General features: G+C 41.5%; 1 protein-coding gene across 3 annotated transcripts; it reads left to right on the forward strand.

Moving 5' to 3' along the window:
- Window positions 1-5388: 5388 nt before the first annotated feature.
- On the forward strand, window positions 5389-17741 carry anapc15 (anaphase promoting complex subunit 15). 3 transcript variants are annotated; one of them, XM_008123006.3, is made up of 5 exons: window positions 5389-5544; window positions 7733-7858; window positions 10791-10850; window positions 14389-14529; window positions 17357-17741. In XM_008123006.3, the coding sequence occupies exons 1-5, from the start codon at window positions 5452-5454 to the stop codon at window positions 17402-17404; spliced, it is 468 nt and encodes a 155-aa protein (XP_008121213.2). In that variant the 5' UTR covers window positions 5389-5451; the 3' UTR covers window positions 17405-17741. The 3 variants fall into 3 exon arrangements, with proteins under 3 accessions (XP_008121213.2, XP_003229113.2, XP_062822898.1); XM_003229065.4 differs by having other exon boundaries at window positions 5390-5544; window positions 14392-14529; XM_062966828.1 differs by having other exon boundaries at window positions 5445-5622.
- The last annotated feature ends 1083 nt before the right edge of the window (window positions 17742-18824 follow it).

Genomic DNA, 18824 nt, shown 5'->3' on the forward strand with positions numbered 1-18824 from the left:
GTGCTGTTTTACTATGGAGTAAACAACAAAACCACTAAACCAAATCACACCAAATTTGGCCACAAAAGACATAGTCATCCAAAATATGTCTTTCAAACAAAAAATCTAGAAAAATAAAGTCCAAATTAGAGGAAGAGGAAAAACTGTTTTTCCCCCTTGCTGCCAGTTAGAAGGGTAGGTCCCGCCCACTTCATCTCCTAGCAACCCACTCAGCTAGAATGGCGCCCAGGGCCTCTTCACTCAGGCCTCTTCCACATTGCCTATAAAATACAGATTATCTGATTCAAACTGGATTATATGGCAGTGTAGACTCAAGGCCCTTCCACACAGCTATATAACCCAGAATGCCAAGGCAGGATAATCCACAGTATCTACTTTGAACTGGATTATCTTGAGTCCACACTGCCCTATAATCCACTTCAGTGTGGATTTTATACAGCTGTGTAGAAGAGGCCTCGTATAATCCAATTCTAAGCAGATAATATAAGAACTATCTATATAAAAGAGTAATGAAATTTCGGCCTAGGACAAAACAACAAAACTACACATCCCAGAAACACTAAACTTGGCAGCACAACCCCTCATCCATGCCTCTACGTTCATACAACAAAAAGCTCCAGCTACTCCAGAAAACGGCCAGGCTTTGAGACTGCAAGGCTATTCACTGCTATTCCACCTGGCCAACAAAGGATTCCCATAAGCCACAGCAACGCGTGGCCAGGCAAAGCTAGTTATACATATAATATCTAAAATTACTGTGGTATAATAATACAGAACAATATAACCTTATGATTCTTATAAGCCACAGCAATGCGTGGCCGGGCACAGCTAGTCTTTATGTACATAAAAATACAGCCTGCATATGTTTGTGCTCACAGAACTCAAAAAGTAATTGGCCAATTAACTTGAAATTTGGACACAATGTTGCATTCTAATACGCACGTGTTTTGAGATTAAAATGAGTTTGAGGGAGGGACAACCATGGATGATGGGATATGCAGTACGTAGCATCACTACAGCTCCCACAGACCACTGCGACTTGTACCGATGACAAATCAGGACCAAACCTGGTACACAGAACCCCCCCCCCCCCCAAATGAACCACTTTACATCCTTGTGCGGTTAGAGGAGGACAGACCACAGATGATGGGATTTGCAGTACATTTACCTGAAACGGCTCCCACAGACGACTGCGACCCCCACGAACGACGGATATGGACCAGATTTGGCACACAGAGACCCCATTACCCACTTTACGTCCTGGTCCCAATAGGAGAATGAACCACGAATGATGGGATTTGCAGTAGCATCACCCAATTTAGCCCCAACTTCAACAGACCACAGATACCCACACAAATGATGGACAAAATTAAGCACACAGACTCCCCGTGACCAAAAGAAAATACTGGAAAAGTTTGAGGGAAACAGACCTTGATTTATGGGAGTTATAGTTCACCAACAACCAGAGAAATTGTGACCCCCACCAACAATGGTCTGGGACCAAACTTGGCACAGATAACCCCCATGACCAATTGAACAGGGGTTTCTGGGAATTGATCTTGATTTGGGAGTTGTAGTTTATCCGAACCCAGAACACGCTAAACCCAGACAACAACAGATCTGGACTGAACTTGGCACACAAACCCAACATGGCGAACTCTACATACACACAGGACTCCTTCATCCAACTCAGCTCTGTGAAGACTGTTTAATTAACGACTGAGGCTCCTTCAGGCAAGGGGGAATCTAATTATTACTGCCACCAAATTGTAAAGGATCTTAATTATTATTATGACTGCCACTAATTTGGGAAGATGCAACCACCAAACACCTCAGGGAGGAGACCTTTTACTTTTTCCTTCTTTTTATTCACTCTAGATAGTAGAGTACTTGGTACAGAATATATATGACAGAGGCTTCGATGTTGGAAAAACAAGAACAAGTTTATTCAGGCACAGAGCTTAGTGGTTACAGTATTGTTTCTCACGTAGAGGTTTTATTCTTATTAACAGTTACAATTCCAAAATAAGATGAATCAACTCTCTAAAATATTACTTCTTTTAGCTAAGGTAGTTAAACCTTACTCCTCTTCTACTTTTATACCACAGTCACCCCTGTGATAAGCTATCACAGACTCTCTGTTCCCTACCAGGACACAGATTTTGCCAAATAAGTCACCAAACTTATTTTAAACTGACTCAAAATAACCAATTGAGTCTCCCTTGATCCTCTCAACCAGGATCAATTTTCCCTGTGCCTCATCAGAGCACAGACTGACCCTCTTTTTTTAAAAACTCTGCACTTCTTCAGCAAAACGGCAGTTGGCTCTGCCCACTTCTCCATGGCAACCAGCTGAGATGCAGCAACTGTAATACTTACCCTTTTAAAACACAAACCCAAAATTAAACATAACATTTGTATCTCAAAATTCGTACTTCATTACAAGCTCCAACTTCAACAGACAACAGAGACCCACACAAATGACAGACCAGGACAAAACAAGGCACACGGACTCCCCATGACCTACGGAAAATACTGGATAAGAAGTACAATGCTATACACACACACACAGAAGTACAATATTATATACATTGCAGGAAACACCAATGGCCTTTTCTCTAATGACATTGCAGGTTACAGTGGCGCCACATCCCAGTGTTCCTTTCATTCTCCATTGCTGTGGAATTTGCATGACTCCGCCCACTGCCTCTCCCTTAACCCTTTCCTACTCTTTTCCATGGTGCACAGCAAACAGAGCAGAATTGATCAGCAACTGAACATACTGGAGGAGTTTGGGGGACTGACTCTACATGATGGGAGTTGTAGTTGACCCTGCATCAAGAGAAAGCACTGTGATCCCCACCGACAATGGACCTGGACCACATTTGGCACACACAACCTCGTGTCCAATGAGAAATACTAGAGAGGTTTGGGAGGAATTCACCTTGATTTATAGGAGTTGTAAGTACCGGTGTAACGAAGTGTTAATTTTTTAGTTTACAGATGTCATGTTTAATTGCGTTTTGAAAGGGTCAATATTTCAGTTACTCTGCACTCATGAGTTGGTTGCCATGGAGAAGTGGGCGGAGCCAACTGCTGTTTTGGTGGAGAAGTGCAGGTTTGAAAAAGAAGCAGCGAGTCTGTGCCCTGATGAGGTACAGAGAAGACTGACCCTCAGTTGAAGGGATCAGGGAGACTCAAATGCTTATTTTTGAGTCAATTTAAAATAAGTTTGGTGACTTATTTTAAGGTAGTCTGTCTCCTGATGAGGAACAGATAATCTGTGATTGTAATTCACAGGGTGACTGCAGTTTAGAGCAGTAAAGAAAGAAGTGACATTTTAAGAAGTTTGAAACCCCTCATTCTAGCTTTGCAACTGTTAACCAAAGTGTCTCTAAAGAGAAAGTTACTGTAACCATTAAGCTTTGTGCCAGAATAAACGTGTTATTGTTCTTTTAAACATCTCAGCTTCTGTCATATATATTACCATCAAAAACAAACAAGAAGAAAGAAGAAAAACAAAATTTTAAAGGTCTCCTCTCTAAGTAGCTAGTGGCTATATCTTCCCATAGTGGTGCCAAGCGTGGATAATCCCCTTTACATCTGGTGGCTGAATTATAAACATCTTTACATTGGTGGCAGCGGTTATGATATAATAATATAAATTAAATAAACATTTTAACGTCTCTTCTCCGCACCGGGATGTATAGTTTACCTGCAATCCAAGTGCACTGTGAACCCCAACAGCGATGGATCTGGACCACACTTGGCACACAGAAACCCCATAACCCACTTTACGTCCTGGTGCAGTTTGGATGGATCATGGATGATGGGATTTGTAGTACCTTCATCCATATCCTGAGACCACTGCGACCCAGTCTTGGCACACAGACTCCCTTCCATGACCCACTTTACACCCTGGTAAGTTTTGGGAGAGGATGGACCAGGGATGATGGGATTTGCAGTACCTTCATCCATATCCTGAGACCACTGCGACCCACACGAATGATGGACCTGGACCAGTCTTGGCACACAGACTCCCTTCCATGACCCACTTTACACCCTGGTAAGTTTTGGGAGAGGATGGACCAGGGATGATGGGATTTGTAGTACCTTCACTCACTTCCCGAGACAACTGTGACCCACACGAATGATGGGCCGGGACCAATCTTGGCACACAGACTCCCTTCCATGACCCACTTTACACCCTGGTAAGTTTTGGGAGAGGATGGACCAGGGATGATGGGATTTGTAGTACCTTCACTCACTTCCCGAGACAACTGTGACCCACACGAATGATGGACCTGGACCAGTCTTGGCACACAGACTCCCTTCCATGACCCACTTTACACCCTGGTAAGTTTTGGGAGAGGATGGACCAGGGATGATGGGATTTGTAGTACCTTCACTCACTTCCCGAGACAACTGTGACCCACACGAATGATGGGCCGGGACCAATCTTGGCACACAGACTCCCTTCCATGACCCACTTTACACCCTGGTAAGTTTTGGGAGAGGATGGACCAGGGATGATGGGATTTGCAGTACCTTCACTCACTTCCCGAGACAACTGTGACCCACACGAATGATGGACCTGGACCAGTCTTGGCACACAGACTCCCTTCCATGACCCACTTTACACCCTGGTAAGTTTTGGGAGAGGATGGACCAGGGATGATGGGATTTGTAGTACCTTCACTCACTTCCCGAGACAACTGTGACCCACACGAATGATGGGCCGGGACCAATCTTGGCACACAGACTCCCTTCCATGACCCACTTTACACCCTGGTAAGTTTTGGGAGAGGATGGACCAGGGATGATGGGATTTGCAGTACCTTCACTCACTTCCCGAGACAACTGTGACCCACACGAATGATGGACCTGGACCAGTCTTGGCACACAGACTCCCTTCCATGACCCACTTTACACCCTGGTAAGTTTTGGGAGAGGATGGACCAGGGATGATGGGATTTGCAGTACCTTCACCCACTTTTTCAGACCACTGCGACCCCCACGAATGACGGGACTGGACCAAACTTGAGACACAAAACTTGGCACCGGGAAGCCCTATGACCATCTGAACATACTGCAAGGAGTTGGGCGAAATGTCCTTGATGCCTTTTTCAAATACCTAACCCGGGCCACATGTATGGCAGGCGAAACGTCAGGAGAGAATGCTTCCGGAACATGGCCTTATAAGCCGGGAAAATTCACAGCAACCCAGTGATGCCGGCCATGAAAGAATTTAACAACACAAAAAAGAAAATAGAGTATTTACTTGCTTTCCCAAAATAAACACACAAACACACTCCTGCGCATGCGCTCTACACAAGGTCTTTATTCGAGCGGTTTCCCTTTAAGGAGTCCGTCCGTTGCGACTGACTGCGCAGGCGCAACAAAAAGGGAGGCGCCGAGGGGAATTTCTACACACGCTGCGCCGTGGTGCGCATGCGCATAGCAAAAAAGAGAGGCGTTTCCTTGTCAACCGTGCAAAGCAGGCTCGTTCGTGGGAAGGCGCTTCCGGGTCTCCGCGGTTGGGAGGTGAGAGGGACCGCGAGGCGGGAAAAAGGCCGGGCCTCGTTGACGCCATGAGCATGGAGTAGCCTTGCAGCTGGCAAGGTCAGTCAGGGAGGGTACCTGCATAGGCAGAGGTAGCCTGGCTGTTGTGGCCTGGAGGCACCCCATGTTTGGGAATTGACACTTGATGGTTTGCTGTCTGGGAGTTGTCCTGTGTCTGACTGGTGTGTCTTATTTAGTGTCTTGATGCTTAAAAGCAGTGCAGACTGATTCAACCAGAGAAGTCAGCCAGAGCAGAGCACTTGGTGAACCAACCTGGACACAGGATATTATTTGAGAACACAGAAATGCTGGACCACTCCAACAACACAGAGAAGCCATTGAAATCCACAAGAAGCCTGTGTACAATTTCAACAGAAAGGGAGGAAACCATGAAAATGAACACAGTCTGGCTAGCAGTATAGTAGAGTCTCACCTATCCAACATAAACGGGCCGGCAGAATGTTGGATAAGCGAATATGTTGGATAATAAGGAGGCATTAAGGAAAAGCCTATTAAACATCAAATTAGGTTATGATTTTACAAATGAAGCACCAAAACATCATGTCAGACAACAAATTTGGCAGAAAAAGTAGTTCAATACGCAGTAATGCTATGTAGTAATTGCTGTATTTACGAATTTAGCACCAAAATATCACAATGTATTGAAAACATTGACTACAAAAATGCGTTGGATAATCCAGAACGTTGGATAAGCGAGTGTTGGATAAGTGAGACTCTACTGTATTTAAAAAAAACCTCTAAAATCAGGACAGTAAATAAATAAATAATAATAATACTTTATTTCTAGACTGCCCTTTTTCCCCAGAAGGACTCAGGGCGGTTAACGTACATATAAATGGCAAACATTCCATGCCACAATTTCTTCATTCACATCAAAAGTATAAAATGACAATAACGTACACATTGTAATTAAAAATTCCACAATAGAAAAACAATAAATTTAGACATGACAGTCAGTAAAAAAACATTATTACACAGAGCGAGCGTATGCCTGGACCGATTTAAGTGACCAAGTTGCTGAAAATATTCAGTCCTTGTTCTAGTTTCACTTAGACCAGTGATGGCCAACCTATGACACGCGTGTCAGCACTGACACGCCTAGCTATTTTTGCTGACACGCTGCTGCATGCAGATTGATCGGATGACTATGTATTTTGTGGGCAAATTTGGTGTGATTTGGTCCAGTGGTTTTATTGTTTACTCCATGGGAATTATGCACTATATATATATATATATATATATATATATATATATATATATATAATTGTAGTATATTATCATATTATTACTATTATATTATTATTATATTATTATTCCTTATTCATGACTACATTGAAACTAGAATAGAGAGAAATCAACGTGGAAACTGCAAGAGGTGCCATAGATTGTTGTACATGGAAATAATGGTAGTAAATAGTTTTTGATTTATTAAATACAGTTATATATTACAATTATATATTTTTGTTATTTAAACTATACATATTGCGAAATTATGGGGTTTTTTTTCTCAAAGTGACACACCACCCAAGTCATGCTAGGTTTTTTTTTTGTGAATTTTGACACACCAAGGGCAAAAGGTTGTCCATCATTGACTTAGACCATAGCTGCTATGGGGTGGCAGTTATGTTAGAGAACAACACTCTGAAAACAGAAATCCAGACAGAAATAAATCAGGGCCAGCTAACACCTCCCAACAAAAGATTCCCCCAGGCAGGAAGCAGCCATACCCCGAAGCCGAAAGACCATTCAGTGCTAATTAAGGTGGCCAATTGTAACATTCACACTTACCTCAAACAGACAAGAGTTCTTTCTCCCACCCTGAGGATGCCTGCCATAGAGCAGAGAAACATCACGAGGGAATACTTCTGGAACATGGCCATACAGCCCGGAAAACATACAACAACCCTGTGATCCTGGCCATGAAAGCTTTCGACAACATGTTTTGTGTTCTGTTTCATTGTAAATTATTAATGTATGTAAATAAAAATTAAATTAAAAAAACAGAAAAAAACTGTGGTGTTTGGGTGAAAAGGAGTCACGCAGGCAGTTGGGCTACAGCAGACACATCCTATCTTCTCGCGGGAACATTTCCATGCATAAAATGTTGTATTTCCGTCCTCAGATCTATCCCTCTCTCTCTTGTCCGCAGGGAGACATGTCCACGCTGTTCCCTTCCCTCTTCCCAAGGGTCACGGAAGCGCTCTGGTTCAACCTCGACCGTCCCTGCGTCGATGAGAACGAACTTCAACAACAGGAGCAGCAACACCAGGCCTGGGTGAGTCCCGATGGAGAGGGAAACACAACAGACAGGAAACAATCTTTGGTGTTGCATTTAAAATTCCATGAAGCAGAACTTCCCTCAGAGGGTTTTGGCTCTTCAAAGGTTCCTGTTGTCCCATTGGAGTTTTGAGCTCTTTGGAGACAATTGTTGTGGTTCAGTCTGATGATGAAGGGGGATTTGGGTTTCAGCAGGTTGATCCAGGAAATGTTGAAGGCTCTGAATGGTCAGAAATGCAGGCTGATCAAGGTAATGTTGAAAGCTCTGAGTTGTTAGAAAGGCCACAGACGAGCAGAGAAACTGAAGTTAGTGATAAGGGTGACCTTTCACAGGATTTTGAGTATCAACAATGTCCAGATGAACATCAACAAAGTCCAGATGGCTCTGGCAGTGAGGCAGAGGAGTTTTCCTTAGATAGAGACACTAGATTAAGAGAAAGAGTTCATCTCTCACCCTGGACTTTCCACAGATATATAAACCTTCCTTGCTTAGTTTCTCCATACCTCACAACCTCTGAGGATGCCTGCCATAGATGTGGGTGAAACGTCAGGAGAGAATACTTCTAGAACATGGCCATACAGCCCGGAAAGCATACAACAACACTAGATTAATGTTGAGGATTGGTCCCAGGCATTCTGTGAGAATCGAAATCGTGAGCAAGTGTGAGGGAGCCAAAGCTCAGAGGAATGTTTTTCTAGCTTGCAAGCATGGTTAAAAAGGGTGAAATTGGGAAAGATTTCAGACAGAGCAATGTTGATTCTGGAAGCTTAACTCTTGCTTTGTCTCTGCTCATGGAAATAGATCCTAGATCCTGTGTTTGGATTGTATTTTGAAGCTCATGCTACCTTGTTTCTCCAGGACTGACATGCTATTTTATAGACTTGGGACTATTTTCTACAAAGACTTTGAACTGTATTCTGCAGATTGCCTTTGCAATTGGATTACTGCTTTCTCTACTGCTTTTTATTAAGATTTTGCTATCTTTTATTAATAAAGTGAGAAAACCAAGTCTGCTGTGGTGGAGTGGGTGTTAAGAGCAAGGTGAACCAGTGCTGAGGTGCAACAACAGTCCTCAGAGGCAAACTTGGACTTTGTCCACACTGAAGAAGTAACGCAGCTTGGTGTCGCACCTCAGGCTGGAATTCACCTTGCTCTAACACACAAACTGCACACCAGGTTTAAGTCTTTAAGGTTTATTGAAGATAAAGAATAAAAAGTTCTTAAAAAGCAAAAGTCAGTTATTAAATACAATCCACAGATATAAGTCAGGAACTCATGAGGTATAAACAAAATCCAAAGAAAGCATGGCAAAATCCCAAGAAACATGGATACATAGAAGGCAATAGACTCCAAGAAACGGCAGGAAAACTAGGACTTGATTCCCCGGTGAAAGAGAGTTGCTTTGACAAAAATTTCCTTCAAACGCACCCCTTTAAATACTCTTTGCAAAACATGAAGCCCCCTCACGTCCCTTCTATTTGCGATTCTTATACTTTGCTGAACTCTGAATTCCAAACGGTCAGCCCTGTCTAAGGAACCTAACTCATCAAGGTCAGCTTGCTCGTTAATTCTCTGAGACTCATCATTCAGTTGAGAATCTTCCGTCCCATTCCCATATCGGTAGGGGATAAAAGCCTTGTGACTTGAAGGTTGGGTTGCTGTCCTGAAGGCTGCCAGGTTCGAATCCCTCCCGGGGAGAGCGTGGATGAGCTCCCTCTATCAGCTCCAGCTCCATGCAGGGGCATGAGAGAAGCCTCCCACAAGGATGGTAAAACATCAAAAATATCCGGGCGTCCCCTGGGCAACGTCCTTGCAGACGGCCAATTCTCTCAATCCAGAAGCAACTCTGGTTGCTCCTGACACAAAAAAAAATGCACCTGGCTGGCGTCAGGGTTATCTACTTCAGCCTTTCATGTGGGAACCTAAAACTGCACTCTCTGTTCCTCATCCTCTAACACTACAGGCCTTTCAGGGATACTGGGGACCTGAATCCCTCTTTCCTCTTCAGAGTCAATTTGAGGTTCAGGCTGCTGAGTCACAACACTTGGCACCATGTGAACTGCCAGGGCGCAATGCCATGAAATCCTGTGACTTGTAGTTTGCCAAGGCACCAGCCCTATGGTCAAATTCTGGTGGACACTCACCATAGAATCATCCTGGAGAAACACCCAGAAACACCCGGGGCTGTGGCGCAGACGGGAGAGCAAGCCAGTGCAATTAACTGCAATGAATCACTGACCAGGAGGTCATAAGTTCGAGGCCCACTCGGAGCTATGTTGTTTGTCTTTGTCCTATGTTAAAAAGGCATTGAATGTTTGCCTAATATGTGTAATGTGATCCGCCCTGAGTCCCCTTCGGGGTGAGAAGGGCGGAATATAAATGCTGTAAATAAATAAACAAATAAATAATAAGTGTTCTCCCAAATAACAAAAAGTAATATGAATTGTTGAATGCTTTCAAGGCCGGAATCACTGGAGTGCTGTGTTGTTTCTGGGCTGTATGGACAATGTGTCCTAGCAGTATTTTCTCCTGATATTTCTCCTGCATCTTCAGAGGATCTGAAGATGGTAAAGCAAGTGGAGTCTATATACTTGTGGAATGTTCAGGGTGGGAAGAAGAACCAGTATTGAAAAACACCAGAAGCAAGTCAGTAACTAATGAACACCAACCACCCAGGCACAGGAGGCCTCCAGGCAGCAAACACTTGCAAATCTAGCATGCTAATTGCACCCTTTATTCTTGGTTAACAGACAATGGTTCTTTCCTCTCACCTTGGACACTCCACGGGCATTTATACACCACTTGCTTGACTTCCATCAGAACCTAGCAAGAAAAATCCCTCCCCAAAATATCTTGAGCCAACTCTTTGAAATCCGTTGGTATTATCTCTCCATGCTCCTGTTTAACCTCCTCCTTCTTCTTTTCCCAGCTGCAGAGCATAGCTGAGAAGGACAACAACTTGGTCCCAATTGGCAAACCGGCCTCAGAGGTAATGACCGTCTCTCAGGATGCTTGGGCTTTCATTGGGTAGAGAGCGGTGGGTTTGGGGGGTCTCAAAGCTTGCAAGAAGCATTCTTCCCCCAAAGCCGCCATCGTAGAGCATCACTCTTGCTCCTTTTTTGAGCACTGAGGAGTTTGATCAGGAACCTTCCAAGATTATTCACCTTAGATAACAATATGTAACATGGTTTTTGTTCCTGGGTTATAAATGCCATTTTTGAATTGGTTCTATCATAAAAACATGGTAAACATTTGTTAAACTGCAAAAACTTCATACTGCGGCACATTTGGCTCTAGTTTTTCAATGAATACCTCATATAGTCTCAACCACTCCAACCTAGTTTGTAGCAGGCACAAAAACGAAGTTTCTGGAATAGAACAACTCGTTTCAAAGTAAGGGCTGCACAATTAAACAGGAAATAACACTTTCAAACCAGGAACAGTATTTTCTTCCAAATTTTGTTACATAGCGTAATCCTTCATGTCCCAGATTATTGTTGTTGTTGTTGTTGCTTTATTTGTACCCCGCAGTTATGCCCCCAGACTATCTAACTGCTTGGAAGGTGACTTGGTTGTGCAGGGAACAAATGGACGATGCTTAAACAAACAGTCAACAAGGATTTAATGACTGATAAAGGCTTCAGTCCCTTTTTCCTCCCGAGTCTAACTGGCAAAGTCCTTGAGAGAGGTTCTAAATTATTTATTTATTTATTATTTATGCCTTTCTCTGTCCTGAAGGGGACTCAAGGTGGCTTACATAGAGGCCTTAATAATAACAACAACAACAACAACAACAATATTTGGGTGCCGTGCCAAAAGATCTCAGCCGGCATTTGGAAACAATAGACATTGACAAAATTATGATTTGCCAACTGCAAAAGGCCACCCGACTGGGATCTGCACGCATCATCCGAAAATACATCACACAGTCGTAGACACTTGGGAAGTGTTCGACTTGTGATTTTGTGATATGAAATCCAGCATATATATCTTGTTTGCTGTGTCATAATAAAATAATAATAATAATAATAATAATAATAATAATAATAATAATAATAATAATAATCCTAGACACTTGGGAAGCGTTCGATGTGATTTTGTGATACGAAATCCAGCATATCTATCTAGTTTGCTGTGTCATACAATAATAATAATAATAATAATAATAATAATAATAATAATAATAATTGGGTGCCGTGCCAAAAGATCTCAGCCGGCATTTGGAAACAATGGACATAGACAGAATTACGATCTGCTAACTGCAAAAGGCCACCCTACTGGGATCTGCACGCATCATCCAAAAATACATCACACAGTCCTAAACACTTGGGAAGTGTTCGACTTGTGATTTTGTGATACGAAATCCAGCATATACCTCTTGTTTGCTGTGTCATACTATGTTGTTGTGTCAATAATAATAATAATAATAATAATAATAATAATAATAATAATAATACAGCCAGCAGAGTGTCTGCTGTGGAGTCATCTTGTTGTTTTTCTAATAATAATAATAATAATAATAATAATAATACTAATAATAATACTAATAATAATAATAATAATAATAATATAATAAAACTTTATTTATACCGCTCCATCTCCTCGACAGGATTCAGGGCAGTTTCCAACATGAACATATAAAACATTCAATTGTCAAAAAACACCATACAACAAAGTTAAACATAGTAAAAATAATAAACAACATAAAAAGACAGAACCAAAACAATTCTATTAAAAACAAATTCAAATCAATGTACTCCATCAATTATAACAATAATATGGAACTGACGCAACGGGGGTTGTATGTTCCCTGTATGCCGCTCTGGTGAGCAATCTGGCTGCCGCCCATTGGACCATTTGGAGTTTCCGAACAGTTTTCAAAGGCAACCCCATGTACAGCGCGTTGCAGTAATCTATTTGGGGTGTAACCAGAGCATGGACCACTGTGGCCACCTTCTCTGATGTTCTTCCTCTTGTTGGTGTCTGTCTGTCCTTGGAGTGATTCTGATATTTACCTTGACTTTGTAATAATTCTGACGTGACTCCATCTGTGACGTGCTATTTTGTGGATCTTCCTAACCTTCCTCTCTTCTCACCTTCCAGTTGTAAAATGACTGATTCTTCAAGGAACAAGAAGGGTTTTGCCTGAGGCTGCACCCTTGGGATGTTCCTTAAAGGGGCAGAGAGGGAGTGATTTAAAGGAAAAGAGGCTATCTAGACTGACACCCCCCACACACACACACATAAACACACACACAAAACTATACACAAAATGCTAATTCCCTCTAACTACAAAGGGTCTGAAAGAGAGGAAACAGTGAGGGTTCTTGCGGAAGCGCAACACCTGCCTTTGATCTCTTGGGCCGGGCTGTGGCGCAGGCTGGTAAACAGCTGCTGCAATAAATCACTCTGACCATGAGGTCATGTGTTTGAGGCCAGCCCGTGGCTAGGTGAGCACCCGTCAATTAAAAATAAAAAAATATATATAGCCCATGCTTGTTGCTGACCTAGCAACCCGAAAGATAGTTGCATCTATCAAGTAGGAAATAAGGTACCACTTATAAAAGTGGAGAGGCAAGTTTAACTAATTTACAACATTGGAATGAGGAAGTGCCATCACAGTGGATGATGAAGCAGCTGCTCCCCCCTGTGGCCAAAATCGAACATCCCCTCAGGAGAAGGTTAAATTGCCTCTGCGTCTGTTTGTCTGTTGTCTCTGTCTCTGTCTCGGTTCGATGGGTTTATGGGCATTGAATGTTTGCCCTATATGTACATAATGTGCATTATTACTACATAGCATTACTGCGTATTGAAATACTTTTTCTGTCAAATTTGTTGTATAACATGATGCTATATGTGGTGCAGGCTGGTGAGCAGCCAGCCAGCTGCAACAAATCACTCTGACCAAGAGGTCATGAGTTCGAGGCCAGCTCGAAGCCTATGTTTGTCTCTGTCTTTGTTCTATGTTAAGGCATTGAATGTTTGCCTTATATGTGTAATGTGATCCACCCTGAGTCCCCTTCGGGGTGAGAAGGGCGGAATATAAATACAGTAGAGTCTCACTTATCCAACATAAACGGGCTGGCAGAATGTTGGATAAGCGAATATGTTGGATAATAAGGAGAGATTAAGAAAAAGCCTTTTAAACATCAAAATAGGTTATGATTTTACAAATGAAGCACGAAAACATCATGTTATACAACAAATTTGACAGAAAAAGTAGTTCAATACGCAGTAATGCTATGTAGTAATTACTGTATTTACGAATTTAGCACCAAAATATCACAATGTATTGAAAACATTGACTACAAAAATGCGTTGGATAATCCAGAATGTTGGATAAGCGAGACTCTACTGTACTGTAAATAAATAAATAATAAATTGGGTACTCAAGGCGGCTAGCAATCCCACAGTAGACAAGTTTAAAAACTGCAACACAAATGTTTTTAAAAAAAATTGTGACAGTGTGGTTTAAAACAGAATTAAAATGTCCATAGAGTCAGCTGCGGTGTTGCCTTTTGCCTCAGCAGACTTACGACGAGGAGGAAGAGGAGGATGACGAGGACGACGAGGACAGTGAGGAAGACTCGGAGGACGACGAGGACATGCAGGACATGGATGAGATGAACGACTACAATGAGTCTCCCGATGACGGGGAGATCAACGAGGTGCGTGGGGAGAGGGCGAGAGGATGGCCAAGGATCTTTCCTTGCCGGGTCAAGGGATCTGTGGGATCCGGCAGAGAAAGAAGGGGCTCTTTCAGTCCCAGAGAGCAGCCAAGGCGAGCTGTGTCTGTGTCCTGAAGGGGGAAAGCAGGTGGAAACATCATCTTTGCATGGCATTTCAAGGGGTTGTTGTTGTTGTTGTTGTTATGATGATGATGTTTGAGGTGTTGGGTGGTTTCTGGACTGTATGGCCAATGTGGTCTAGCAATACAAAGAAAGGATTCCCTGAAATGCACAGACAAGAGGCCACTACAGCTAGAAATGTAAACCAAAAGTATGCACTATACAACAGTAATTAAACCAAAATATAATCCATGTGTTACCAACACATATACATTCATAGAAAGTAAAACTCTATATTCAGAGAAAGTAAAACTCTTATATTCAGAGTTTGTGAGTCCAATGCCCACCAGAGTTCATGTTCCACATGGAGGACTGTATCAATCTCTAATTGTGAGTCCAAATTTAAATGTCCAAGTAAGTGAATCCTTTTATGACACCCGATGTTTTAAACAAGTCACCATCCACGACCGGTTTCGACTGTGTAGTCTTCCTCAGGTGGTGATTATGCAGGTTTATTTATTTATTTCGTGTCAAAAGCATTGTACAACAAATACATTTCAAATAATGGAAGAAAAAAAAAGAAATCACAAGCAACTAAATAGTTATGCAGGTATGGAAAACCTGGAGTAGTCAATTTCGTTCTTTGAGTATCTAAATTCAATGTGTCATTATCAATGACGGAGTGGACCTACAGGGAATACATATGAGTGGCTAGAAACACTTGTACATGATAAAAAATTACAAATTACAAAATATAGTAACAGCATTAAAGACAGGAGCATATATACTCACATAAACAATGTGGTCTAGCAGCATTTTCTCCTGACGTTTTGTCTGCATCTTCTGTAAATATGCAGGCAAATACCCTACATATGCCTATATGTCCTTTTATATATATAGATTAGACTTTTTTCTTGCTGTCCTGCATCCTTTAATGGGCTCCGTGGGAGTCTGCCTTCGAAGTGTATAGAAACAGAAGGAAACTTCCATACGGTGAGGTCCATATACACCCAGGCATAGTCAGTTCAGGAAATCTCATATAACAGATCGGTTGTGAGCGAAAACATCAGAGTTGTACAAAACTTGACCCATAACTCTTACACGTTTCATAATCATGTGCAATTTCAGAAGGAAGGAAGCGAGGCTGCTCAACCTTCCCCATATTCACAATGTCAGACAGTTCAATTCTAGGCTGCCATCAGTCGTGCCTAGATCAAGCATGGGCCTCCAGGTGTTTTGGACTTCACTTCTCAGAATTCCTTAAAAATTAGTATTTTTAAATTAATTTTAGACACAATGAGAGTAATACAAATCTCAATAATGAAATTCCACTTACATTTTCACTCAATGTAATGTGTCTTATTTACTTGATCTTACCAATCCCAATTCCACACTTAACCACTTGTGTACAGCAGTTTTTCTCCCCTCTGCTTTGCTCCTACCCACTGGGAAGAGTTATATCTTCAATTTGAGTCTTATTTGATTTGATCGATCATGAAGAGAGTGTGATTCAGTTCTTTATCTTTTCTTTTCCCTTTTACTGTAGCTGTCAGAATTCCCCAGTTCTTCTTACAACGTCCAGTTGTGTATTTCATCCTCCTTTCAAAAATATAATCCTGATGCATACAGTTTGCAAAATATTCAAGCGATTTTTTAAAAATTCCAGTTTTTCCTGCTCTTTCCAGCCCAAAGCTACAGTTGCTTGGGCCACTTCTATCATGTTTTATGATATCTGCCCATTTGTCAGTGTTGCTCTTGCCTTGAATTTTCTAAATAAAAAAACCCCCTTTTTTAGCTCTACTTTTTGCCCTAATAGTTCTTCCATCTCTTTATTTTATTATATACTTTTTCTTTCTTGTCACAGTCCCACTACATATGCATAAAAGAGCCAATTTCGTCACATTTGTACCAACATAGTTTTGACAATGATTAAGTAGTATGGGCTAATTCAGGCATGGGCCAACTTGGGCCCTCAAGGTCTTTTGGACTCCCAAATCCTACAATTCCTAACAACAACAGTAACAACAATAGGGAAGATTATAAAAGAGACAGACTGGACCCGCTTTATCAAATGGCTAAAACTAACAAAGTTAAATGGACAATTTAGAAATAGGAGAGGACTGAGCAATTAAAATGGACAATGCAAATAGAGCACTACTGCTATATGCCACAGAAGATTAGGTTATTAATGAATAAATAGAAGAAGAAAGAAATAATTTTTCCGCCACGAAGAAGATTGGAAGGACATATCATCCCTTTTATATATTTTTCTTTTATATATATAAATATGTATTTTTGTATTTTTTAAAAAAAAATTAATATATTCTTTTGGTATTTTTCTATTTTCTCCTTACTTTTCTGTTTCCTATTTTTCTGTCTTCTTGGATTGTTCCCCCACTTTTATGTAAAAGAAATCTATCCTTTCTTTAATAAAAATAATTTTTAAAAAACAGTAGTAGAAACAGTTCAATTTATTATCTTCCTGCCGAAGCAGTACCTATTGATCTACTCACATTTGCATGTTTTCGAACTGCTAGGTTGGCAGAAGTTAGGGCTGACAGCAGGAGCTCATCCCGACCCACAGCTTCAAACTACCAACCTTTAGGTCAACAGATTCAACAGTTCAACAGTTAAACTCGTCGCACCACTATGGAATTATGTTAGTGTTTTATTATGCTCATATCTCTTTCTTCTTTTCTTTCCCAAGGTGGACATGGAAGGGTCTGAACAGGACCAAGACCAGTGGATGATCTAGCGGTCTCTGGTGCACAATGAAGCATACTTGCAGCCTCTTTGTCATGCCAGGGAAAAGGAGAAGGGCCACTCTGTTTACAAGGCATCCTGCCTGATGCATCTGATCCTGCCCTGCCTCTTTGGCCAGAAAGACTAACCTTGTTGCCTTGGATTTCCTTCAATGCTCCCCTGCTGAACACTTTGGAGCCGGCCAAGAATGTCTGTGAGTGAGACAACACATGAGATTTTTTTTTGTCCAGAGTTAGAAGGATATGTGTAGCAAAAGCCACTTGTATTTATTATTGCTGTGTTTGTGTTGATGGAAATTATTTTATGAATAAACCTGTTTCTTACCTGGAGTGAGTTTTTCTTTATTTATTTTATTATTTTATTTACAGTATTTATATTCCGCCCTCCTCACCCCGAAGAGGACTCAGGGCAGATCACATTACACATATAAGGCAAACATTCAATGCCTTAACATAGAACAGAGACAGAGACAAACATAGGCTCCGAGCTGGCCTCGAACTCATGACTTCTTAGTCAGAGTGATCGTTACAGCTGGCTGCTCACCAGCCTGCGCCACAGCCCGGCTTTCTCTCCAAAGTTCTGCAGTTCACCTTTACTATCACTGCTGTATCCAGACCTAGATACAACAGGTCTGGATACAACCTAGAATTGGAAGGAATACCATAGATCCAGATCTGTATGATGCTGGACACTAAGCAGGAGCTGACCTGGTTAGTCCTTGGATGGGAGGCCAAGAAGCTGCAGGTGATATTTCAAAGGGGGGAATTTCCCAAAGAAAACAGTATTAAATTCATTGGTTCCTCTTAGGTCCACAGGCCAAATGAAGGCATGCATGCATTGCATTGCATATTGGTATATTTTAAATTGTATTCTGATGCATTTGTCTCAAGCTGCTTTGAGTCTCCTGCAGGAGAGATTATAAATAAATATAATACATACATTTTATATACATTACAACTGTATCTTCAATTCGCTTTTGACACGATAAACAAAAATATTTCAATTATTACCCAAGAGGTCTACAAATTTAATTTAATCTGTTAATATGTCAGTAAGGTATTAAGTTAGTATTCGTAGACATCAATTTACTATGTATCACTATCACTATCATTCTTTCTCCCCTTTAGCACTATTCAAAGCTTATTTTTCTCCATGTAAGCATTTCTAGTCTATTTGATCCAAAGACTCTTAAATATAGGCTAGATCAGGCATGGGCAAACTTGGGCCATCTAGATGTTTTGGACTTCAACTCCCACAATTCCTAACAGCCGGTATTGTCTGTCCTTGTTAATTGTACAATGGCATTGAATGTTTGCCATATATGTGTTCCGTAATCCGCCCTGAGTCCCCTCGGGGAGATAGAGTGGAATATAAATAAAGTATATTATTATATTATTATCATTAAAAACATG

This window comes from Anolis carolinensis, unplaced genomic scaffold (genome assembly GCF_035594765.1).
Source record: "Anolis carolinensis isolate JA03-04 unplaced genomic scaffold, rAnoCar3.1.pri scaffold_33, whole genome shotgun sequence".
In the NCBI taxonomy this organism is placed as follows: Eukaryota; Metazoa; Chordata; class Lepidosauria; order Squamata; family Dactyloidae; genus Anolis; species Anolis carolinensis.